Genomic DNA, 11,317 nt, shown 5'->3' with positions numbered 1-11,317 from the left:
AAAAAAAAAAAAAAAAAAAAAAAAAACCGTTCGACGCAATTTTTGAAAAAAAGAGAAATTTTTTCAAAATTTTGATTTATTGATCATAAAAATTGGATACTAAAATCTAAATTTTAATATAAAATTTCCAGCTGCCGCTTTCTGATATAACCAGTATACAACTATTTTATAACCAAAATTCAAATTTTGTTTCAATATTTAATTTTTTTATAATTGACCATATATGTACGTCTCCTTAAAATTAGTTAAAATATATTTTTGAATTTTTTTTTTGCCAAAAGGTTCATACAAAACAACAAACTAAAAAGTTGAAATCTTGAAATAATCGAATAGAACGGTGCAAAAAATAACAAAATTTACATAAAGTAAAAAAAATAAAAGAAAACAAAAAAAAAAAAAATTACAAAAGTAAAGTTTCAAAGGTGAAAAAGTGTAAAACAAAGTTCAACTGCAACGTGATTTAAAAAAAAAAAAAGTAAAAAAAACTGGAAATTCGCGTAAGAAAAGCACGTCTTCGTCAGCAACAGCAATTGTCAGCAGATAAACGCAGTTGGGCTAGCGGAAAGTGTGCTCCGAGCATCAGCTGTCAAAAACAACAAATTGCAACAACAACGCTAAGCCATAGCACGGCGTGGTTATAATTTAATAAACTTCGCCAACTCAAATTCGTGAAAATTTCGGGTATGTTTTTTGCCTTCCCGCACACATACACACACATGCCTGTTGACGCGTCTTCAGCTGGCAAAGAAGAAAATAAATTTTTGAAACCATTATTTTAAATGCTTCCGCTGTAGCAGCTGATGTTACCATGTACCATGGTTCCTTTGGTGGTGTTATGAAAATGTTTGTGTAGCCATGCATGTGGCTACAGTCAGATTTGGTTCATGAAGCTCCCACGACGCCGGAAATTCAGCGCGATGTATTGGTATTGTTGGCTGGTCTTTGTATTTTTCTTGATTTGATGACTTGTTGACGTAGTTTTAGAGAAAGTGAGATAACAGTTATGGACCGGATATGAATTCGGTATTTTCCGGATATATTTGTTTGCGTTCCGGTTGGATGCGTCTGTAAGGGTTATTTCTAAACTACCGTTGATTTTGCTAACACAAGCAAATATTTTTGGGAATAGGGGAAGCTTTCATAGAAAACCTGTTAAACGTTTTAGAGAGAATTCCTCCAAACTTATTACAATAATTACACATTTCAATTCAAATTTGTTTGATAGCATTTGTATCTCGATCAAATTTTGTTGGCATTTCATTTTCAGCAAAATTTGTGTGGGGAGTTTATTTATTCCATCAATTAATCATATATCATTTCGTCAGAATTTCGTTCGCTTCTGGGAATAAATTTATGAAAATTTGTACCGTTTAAGCAATAATGTAAAGAATAAATATTAATTAAGAAAGCAGCTGTAAACTGAAAAGCAGCAAATAAAAGCTTAAAGCTGTCACATACTTTTTTACAACGCGAAAGTTGCTCTTTGGAGTAAAAATAATATCTTTGGAAGAAAAACATTTCATAAAGTAAGCTTTCAGTAAATATTTTATACTATATTATAAACTTTTTTCAGATTAAAAATAATGAATTTTCTCTTATAAGTTGCAAAAAGTTAAAGGTGACGGGGAACTGAACTCTATACCGAATAGGCAACTATAGTGGTGAATAAGTAAAAAACTTCGAGATGAAGACTATCTTAATTTTGATTACAATAGTGCATCTTTTAGAAGACCTCTCTATTTTAAAGGTTTTCAGAAGTGCTGCCACCTATTTGGAATATTTAATTCAATCCAAAGTATAAAAGAAACAAATTTTTAAATGACTATAAAACTAGAAAAGTTAAAGTAGTAAATATATATATATTAAACCTTTGTTGATGATGAGAGTTGCCACTTTTTGAAAATTTTTATATTATTTATACGTGAAACTGAATTTATTATTGCAGTACTAAACAGTTTTAAACAGTTTTTATAAATGAGTTTTTTAAGAGTTGCCACTTTTTTCAAATTTTTAATCCAAACAAAAAGTTTCGATAAAGCAATAGGTATATCAAATGAGAGACATTTCGAAAATTTTGCATCAAAAAATATATTTCTTACTTCTTCTCCAGTTTTCGCATAACAAACAATGCAACCTTCAAAATCTACAATAATTACTTTTGAATATCCCTTGAGTTACCATGTATTAAATTAAATGTTTACGACACACCATATAAATCATATATAATTTGCTATTTTTGCAACTTATCTCAAGGAGACGGAAGCATCAAAGATAAATGAAACTAATGTTAACGGAAATGATAAAAAAGCGACAAGTTGTTGTCCGGACTGACCAACTAAGTTGACAACACAAGCAGTTAGTTGGCCGCAGCTGGTGCAAATGAAGGTACCGCTTTTGTTGTCTTTTCGCTTGAAGCTTTGGTTTTTGCTCCCTGGTTTATGCAAAGCACGTAGGAAAATGGTCACAAAAAATATAAACAACTACAAAGAATAGAAGAATACAATATGCATGTATCATGAAAAGGATTTAAAAAAATAAAAAATTACGGAACTTAAAATAATAAACAGTAAAAAAAATAAGTGTGTGTAATAAGTAAACAAATCTTGGTAATATCGAAGATAGCCTCTATTCCACTTTAATGACGTATCCGCCTAATCTCTTGAACAAATTCAACTCGATAACTTTGTTGTTGCTTTTAAATGTATTTTTTTTTTATTAGAATGCAGAATCAAGTAGAGAAAATGCGAATCTAAAACAGTTATAATAAAAAATTTCGTTTTTTTGCAGTTTTCCACTTTTTTCTACAATAAAAGAACAGTTCATCATAGATCTACCAGGCATCGGAAGCAATACTTGACAAACATACATATGTATATGTATATTAGACGAACAAATTTCAATGTTAAGTCAATCACATTTCGGAGAAATTTTCTTCGACAACTCTGAAAGTAGCGTTTCGAGTAAAAACAGTTTACAGTTTTGGAAGCCGTTTACACTAAGTTCAAATATTTTTACATAGGAGAATATTTTCAAAAATCATTCTAAATGTAAAAAAAAAATTATTTTTGGCAGTTCACAAGTGGGTTGGGTATATGTTTCGAATAAAAAACCGACTTTTTTCTACAATTTTTGTCTCACATAAAAAATGAAATTAGGAAATGTTTTTTTTTGAGTTTTTTATTGTAACAAACAAAAAAATTCTTAAATTTTTGGAAAAACAAAAAATATTTTAAACTCGGTCATTGCGACGCCATATCCTTTTCGCCAGGGTTGTTAGGATTACTCCTTACAGATTCATCTAAAGTGAAATAAACACGAAAACGCGTTTAAAGACGGTGCATTCAGCGTAGCTAGCATCGAGTGCACAAGTTCTCAAGACTGTATCTTCGAAATTAACACTCGGATTAGCTTGAAAATTTAGGACAATATTCTAGAGGTGTTGTAGAATTTAATAGAACAACAAAAATTGATTTTTTTTTAAATCCGCTAACCCCTAAAAACTCTTACAATTACGCTCATATCTGTAACTCGGTAACTAATTGCCATTTCTGATTAAATGTTCGGAGAAAATTTTCAAAAAAAAAAAAACCATCATTCAATATGTAAGCAAAAAAATCAATTTTTGGCAGTTCACAAGCGAATATAACGCCGTATCTGTGTGATAGCCTACATGGCTGTAGTTTTTTATCTATTCTTCGCGTCTGGAACTTAGTTGTATCTACAACAATATTTTAAAACAGCTTAACTCGCATTCAGTTATTAAGTTAAAACGTGAGGACTTTGAATTTTGTTAGTATGATTCAAAATATATTACCACATCTTTGCCAGAAACTAACTAACTAGTAAATTCAGCTAAAGTTGACTTGACTGACATATAATCACAGACTTAAACTTATAGGTATGTATGTATGTAGTGGAGAAAGGCATCTATAAAATCATAGCAAGGATCGGAAGTTGAAAGCGAAATCGGAATTATCGTGATCAGTATAAAATATTTACCCAATATGTAGTATATAGTATATATATATCTACATCGGTACATATTTAAAAATTAATGAAAATTTTCCTCTTCATCTTTCCCTGCAACACAATAATAACACTATGTTAATTGTCTACAACAACGTCATTAGTACACAGTGGCGTCAACATACCTGCAGTGTTGACCACTTCCAAAAACATGGCAAAAACAAGAACAAAAACAAAAACGTTCTGCTGCAACAGCAACAGCACTCTCTGTTGGCTAATAAAATCGTTGTGGTTTTGCTGTTTATTAAGTGCCGTTATAATACTTACACACATAAATATTTGTACATTTGCTTATATTTACATGGCCCGAGCAGCTTCTTGGAGCCGCAGCTGTGCTCTGATTTTGTGCAGTTTGTTTTTGTGTGCAAGTTGTTTTTGGCAGTTTCGTAAACGGTTTTGCGGTTAAAGCAACCTTGGTATAAAGGGCTTGCAAAACGTTTATATTAATTGTGTGAGGTAATAGCAACTTTTAGCTTAGAAACTGCCGAGAACCACATCATTAAAAGTTAGGGGGAGTCGAATAAATTGAATTTCCTCTATAAGTTAGAATGCATTTGAAGCATAAGGAAAATAGTTTTTATAACAGAAATGTGATAATGTCAAAGTTTTGGTTTTCGAGAGATTTAGGGGTCTCTGGTGAAAACTAGTCTGATATCTTGCTAAGTAACTATAAGCACTTTAAATTAGATTTCAGTTTGATATTGTCTCAATATCTTCACTTAAGAGGTAGTATTGTATTGCAAAGTCCCCAGCCGGCAAAACTATTTTTTTTTTTTTTTGGAAAAAAATACAACATACGCATTCAAGGATGATGCACTGATTATACTGACCCTCCCACTTTTCGTTACCAATTTTGTAGTACAAATAGTCTTTTGCTTCAAAATAGGCGATCACCTGTTCATTCGACGAAGAGTATCCGTATTCTTTTGAGATTTTAGAGGAGAAAATAGTAATTGGGGGCCGGATCTTGGGAATAAAATGGATGCGGATGCAACCCAAAGCCCATTTCATGGATTTTTGCCACCGTTTTAACTGACTTGTGATACGGCGCAACATTGTCTTGGTGAMACAGCACTTTCTTTGTCTTCAAATGCAGTTTTCGTGCAGTCTAATAACACTTTGTCATAGTCGCTGTTAATGGTTCTTAATTTTTTAAGGTAGTCAATAAAAATTATTCCATGCGCATCCGAAATGCAGACACCAGAACATTGCTCAGTTGGCTGCTGCAATTTTCCTCCGAGCGGGTTCATAGTGTACAATTCGGGCGATGACTGTATATTGAACTTCGGAGCGATATTTTGTATCCATGTTTCATCTATTACCACATATCGACGAAAGAACTTGCGTTTATTATGGTTGAACATAACACTTTTCTCAGAGCTTTCTGATACCAAAGATTCGTGAATGATATGATTTACACAATCAGTTTATATCTTTAGAGTGTCTGCTATTTCGAACAATTTCACTTTTCGGGCATCTGAAATTATTCTGTGGACTTTTTCACATCTAGACTTAGCAGACCAATGCATAATGGTTGATTTTCCTGGAGCAGTGTCCGGAAACTCGTCATCAAGCCAAATTTTTGCTTCAACGTATTTTTTCCTTTCAAAAAGCAATATTTTATTAATACGCGGAATTTCTTTTTATCAATTTTTTCACAGTAACAAAAGTTGCTCTCTCAAAATGATATAATTCACAGACTAATGATCCGACAGCTTGCCCTCAGGCGATTGTCAATAATTTTTTGAAATATTGAGCTGAAATTTTGCACATACACTTTTTTCAACCCAAGAAATCGCTCATTTGTTGAAACCGCCGATATTGCACTTTTGTAAAATACAAACTGATCCACAAATCCATGTGTGGTAAACTTTTTTATTTGAGAAATTATCTTCATGAAATTTGGCATGGATAATTACCTAAGATAATAACGAAATCTCTGAAGAAATAATTCAGATCAGATCACTATAGCATATAGCTGTCATACAAACTGACCGATCCAAACTAAGCATTTATATGGAAAACTTTTTAATTTCATGAGATATCTTTACGAAAGTTGGCACAGATTATTGTCCTATGCAGCGCTATAATCTCTGCTACTCTCTGGTCTCTGGTAGTCTCTGGACTACTATAACATATAGCTGACATAAAAATTAAATGAACAAAATCAAGATTAAAATCATGATATACCTTTTAAGACTATCAGAAATGCACCTGTGAAGGGAATTATAGCTCCGGTGCAGTCGAAGTTAAGTTTGTTTAAGTATAAGGTTAAGTACACAGTGAAAACGTATAAAAACGGATGTAACTTCTCGAAGTTAGTTTGGCTGTTTGATTAGATCAGATTTTTCCAATTTTTAACTTTCAGCTCTGATTTGCTTCCTGTTGTGCTGTGTGCTTGGCCTACTTTCACGTCTGATAGTTTAAAAAAAAACAAGCCCAATATACTTTCATACTTTTTTAGAGACGCTTTCATATTAAATCTGGGGTTCGTTAAGGATAATTAGCGGACAAAAACAAAAAGCGCTGAGTTCTTGATTGGCTTAAGGACTGCGTCGAATAAAATTGTCGGTTACTATAATGAAAAAAAAACACTTTAAAACTAGTAGTCCCCATTTCATAAACTAAAATATTTTATTAAAACAATTTATTTTAAGTTTGAAAAATGGAAAAAGACAATAAGAATTATGTTTTATTAATAATTCTTTTTTTTCCGGAACCATTAGTGATTTTATGGTAGTGTCCGATACTCTCATGGCTGCAGAAGACCACTTTCTTTTAAAGACTTGAAGGTCACTTTTTTTGTTGGCTTCATCTCTCTTTTTACTAAAGCCCAATATCTCTCAATCGGCCTTAGTTCTGGACAGTTAGGTGGACTCGCTTCTCTAGGTACTAAAATCCCTTCATTCCGTTGGAATCAGTCTAAGGCTGTTTTGCTGTAGTAACATATCATTTTATTGACTCTAGTGGGCGTATAATATTTGTGGCATTTATTTCAGAGCTACTAAAATACATTTTCTAATTGGAAATTTTAATTGCAAAGTATGGAAAAAATGTTGCGGACAACTTAATTCAACGCAGTCCATAGGAAACTTAGTTAGAAATCATAAAATTTTTTTCAAAAGGCTTCCCTGAGGGCATATAGGGGATGTTATAACCTCTCATTGACAAGTTTGCGACAACTACTTTTACTAAACCAAAAAAAAAAAACAAATATTCTTCGAATTATTACAAGTGTGAGGAAAATGTGTAAATGCTCTCAAAATTCTCTAAATATGTATGTGACGAGAATTTTTAGAGCCAAATCGCACAAAACACACCTATCTACCTAGAAAAATGCTTGCTTGCAATGCGGCAATTCATCATAAACCGAAACAATTTCATGCTTGTAATTCCGCTCTCAGACTGCTGTCACTTTGTTTGTTTGTGTTCCAACGCTTTTGCTGCATTTTCGGTTTATTTCTTTGATTGCACATATTTTTCGAGGCACTTTGAGACAATTCACAATACTTGTTGTTGTTTGTGGGGCGCGCCTTTATATTTTGGCACTTACGAAACCAGACTGTGTGTGTGTTACTGCGAAAAATATATTTGTATGTGGGTCTCAAGCATATACTTCTATGTGTGTGTGTGAATAACTATCTTTGTGCGTGAGTGCGTTTGCGTCTGAAAGCGATTGTTTGCATTTGCGACATACGAAAGCGCCAACACACATACTCTACGCTACCGTTACTTGCACGGCAAACAGCAGCATCCTGCTCGTACTTTTGCACTCCTGGCACCGCCGCTTAACGTCTCACTTACTATGTATGCTCGTGGCGTGTCTTTGTCACCATCTGAACCGCAATTACTTTTGCTCTATTAAATTTTTGAGCATTGCAACGTGGCGTCTTCAGTTCACTCTATCAACCTCGAATACAGCGGCCCTCAACCTTGCCACGAAAATGCTGCGCTAACTTCGTGTTCTCCTTATAACCACTTCACAATTTTTTTTGCGTCTCGTGCTCACTCTTGACTCGGCGACATTAAAATTTGATATTTAATTTCTTGCTGCTGTTTTTCTAAGCATTTTTCAGTTTCCACTTGGTTGAAATGGTTCCATTGCGGGGAAGTGTTTTCATCGAGTTTTTATTTACTCTTCTCTGCGTTTACATTTTTTTCAAGGACATTTAATGCGGCAAATTTAATGGCTTTTCTGCTTTAGTTGTTTCGGCCGCAAAAAGAGGTTATGTTTTGATGTGTTTCGGGTTTGCTGGCAATTAGTATACTCTTTTAGTTTTGGTGAGTTGTTCGCTTAACAGCTTAAGGGGTTCTTTTGTCTTTGTTTTTACTTTATTAAGTTACTCAGTGCCATTAAAAGTGCAATTTTATGGTTGAAAGAAACTAAATATGATGCAATGAGGGTATCTAAAGCATCTTCATCATAACTATAGCAATTCTCAATGTATCAGACACAATTATTTGTACATAAATTACCGACATGATGGAGTTTCAATATAACCTATCACAGAATCATCTTTAGCTTACATTATTACAGAATATATTTTAATTAAAAGTTTTTCAAAAACTTTCTAGCAGATTTCGTGTGATTTGTATCTTAGCGCAAATTATTTAATATTCTGGGGGGTGGGAACTCTATGCTAAAATATGTCTCAATTGAAAGTTTACTAAATACTTTCGGCAAGCTCTTTACGCTTAACTCTGCTCTCAGCATGGTCAACCTTTCAGTGGTTGTAGGAGTTCTAACGAGGCACTGTCCGATCGGGTGTCGTGCAATAAGGTTGAACATCTTACCGGTTGCCAACTGCATTGACTTTTTGAATGAAGATGAGAAAGACTTCTCAACACTTCCGACTCGAGTGTACCGATTTTGCCAGATCAAGAGGTCAAGGCAAAAAACATGTCGCATCACATACTTTTAGACATCCAGGTGAAGTAGCGAAACTAGAAATGCAACACCAATGAAGATTTGTGTTGGGTTCAAAGCGCTTTGTCGATAGCTAACCGCCACGCTGAAGGAGGTCATCGGACCCAGCCTAACCTAATTTAACCTACGATTGACCTTCTTCTTCTTCTTCAATGGCTTAGACACCGCTTACGCAGTCATAGCCGAGTTAAAAAAACTGCACTAGTCGTTTCTTCTTTTCCTGTTTTATGAAAATTGGAGATTCCAAGTGCATTCAGATCTTTCTCAACCTGGTCTTTCCAACGGCGGTTACCTAGGCAGCGTACCCGATGTCTTTTAATTCACTGAACTATGTCAATGTCGTAGGATATCTCATACATTCATTCGAATGCGATATACGACGTTGCCAATGCGCAAAGGATCATAAATCTTCCGCAAAACCTTTCTTTCGAAAACTCGTAACGTCGACTCATCAGATGTTGTCATCGTCCATGCCTCTGCACCATATAGCAGGACGGGATGATGAGTGACTAATAGAGTTTGGTTTTTGTTCGTCAAGAGAGAACTTTGTGTCTCAATTGCTTCCCAATTGCCTATTTTTTGGATTTAATTTTGTTTGAGTTATGTTTATTATATATTTTTTTGATTGAATATTTCGGAAGACCTCATTTATTTTTATAATTTAATTTTTGTTTGAAAGGTAACTCTTACTTAAGTTACCTCAATTTCTAACAGCAGATATTTACATAAAAACCTTACTTTTCACGTTCGTATAGGAATAGTTTTTCTGATTTATTTTTTCGCTAGGTGGCGACTTCATTTCAAAAAATTATTCCAGAAGAATCTCTTTTAGAATTATGCTTTTTCGAAATTCAGTTACAGAGTCAGTGTCAAGCCTTATTCAACGGTTTAAAATAAACATTGAAATGTGTCTTCATTTATCGCTCCCCATTGCTTTCACTAATAACGAGACAACCTTGGAAAATATTTTAAAATTATGTACCCCTAAAAAATATAACGTCAAATCATTGGGGTTTAGTAAAATAAGATGGCAACATCGAATGTACTGATTTTATATATTCTGCCTTCCTAAAGGATAACCTCGTTTGCTAAATCTTACAATGGGGACATAGTACTTGCATAAGATCAACCATATATGATATCACTAAATAAACAATTTTCGAAATATGTTCTCAAACCTTTTCTAAATTATTTTCAGGTTTTCTGGGCAACTTTCTTTCCAAAGGCCTGAAAACCAATCAATTGGAGGTGAATACAGATGAAAAAACGTTGCGACCGATTGCACGTCTAAAAGAACCTCGTGATCTCTTCGCCCTGCCGAAAGATAAGGATCATGATTGCTCACAGCAGGCCCCCAGATGGCCGATTGAGTGTCAGGTGAGTGATTTGCACATTTCTAAAATTAAATATTCCGCAGCATCTAAAATGGACATATGCGTCTAAATAACTCAATATGTACTCATACATATATACATAGATATGTACGAGTTAGTTGTTGTGTGTCAACTAGTGAACAAATTGATTGTGTTCCCCATACCCGAGTTGAACGAATATTTTGCTGGCACATCTAGACGACCTTAACTGCAGGAAATGAAAGTTACGAAAGGGGAAGTTGTTGCTGGTAACTGAAAGCCCAGTTTTYAGTTTTCAGTTTTTCAATTTCATTCGTCCAACCACAAGTTGCACCTAAAACTACGTACAAACGATGGGTGGATGGTTGGTGAAAATTGAATTTGTGTCAAAAATCATATAGAACAAAAATCAATATGCGTAACGCATCTCTATTTTACTACAAACGGGCAGACAAGCGATAGAAGCGAGCTGCACGTAGCGTTAGTGTTTAAGTATGTGTGCATACCCAGCTGGAAAAATTAAACGAATAGGATATTTTGTTTTATCGCAATTAATTAATTCATAGTATTCAGTGATTACTGAAAGTACCCTCATAGATATGTAAGGTTGTTCTCGTTTTAAAGGTTATCTAGTCCCGGTTAAGATGATAAGGTTCAGATAATTTGTCATCAAGGTCATCCAAAGGTAGGACCAGGAAACTTGCTGCTTCGACGGGGCCGGACCACAGGGAGTGGGGGTTTCAGATGTGTTGTGTTAGCTATACATACAAAGCGATGGTTAGAGTCATGCGGGGACTCGTACCAAATATTTGATATTTTGGGGTCCTCCGCGTTCGAAGTCGAACAAGAACTAATTAATGTTCCCAGGAAGCGGTTCCGCTTCAAGCAGATGATTTCTACAAAAAAAAAAACCCAGCATAAACTACTCGGACTGGAGTTCATTATGCTCTTTAACTGAGAGCATGCGGATCTCACAGGGCAGATGTGCGATAGGAAGCATCAAGAGTGCAGT

The 11,317-nt window shown here is 34.3% G+C and overlaps 1 protein-coding gene across 4 annotated transcripts in view; it reads left to right on the top strand.

Annotated features, from left to right (window-relative positions):
- The window catches only part of LOC108975843 (cytosolic carboxypeptidase NnaD), a 145,654-nt gene that overhangs the window by 33,893 nt on the left and 100,444 nt on the right, over positions 1–11,317 (top strand). For all 4 annotated transcript variants that reach the window (XM_018944595.1, XM_018944596.1, XM_018944594.1 and 1 more), the window contains exon 2: positions 10,152–10,330. In XM_018944595.1, coding sequence (XP_018800140.1) covers positions 10,152–10,330 — 179 coding nt within the window. The remainder of the gene's footprint in view (positions 1–10,151; positions 10,331–11,317) is intronic.

Source organism: Bactrocera latifrons, unplaced genomic scaffold (assembly GCF_001853355.1).
Source record: "Bactrocera latifrons isolate USDA-ARS-PBARC rearing strain unplaced genomic scaffold, ASM185335v1 scaffold_7, whole genome shotgun sequence".
Classification (NCBI taxonomy): Eukaryota; Metazoa; Arthropoda; class Insecta; order Diptera; family Tephritidae; genus Bactrocera; species Bactrocera latifrons.
This window is presented reverse-complemented; position numbering and strand designations above follow the sequence as displayed.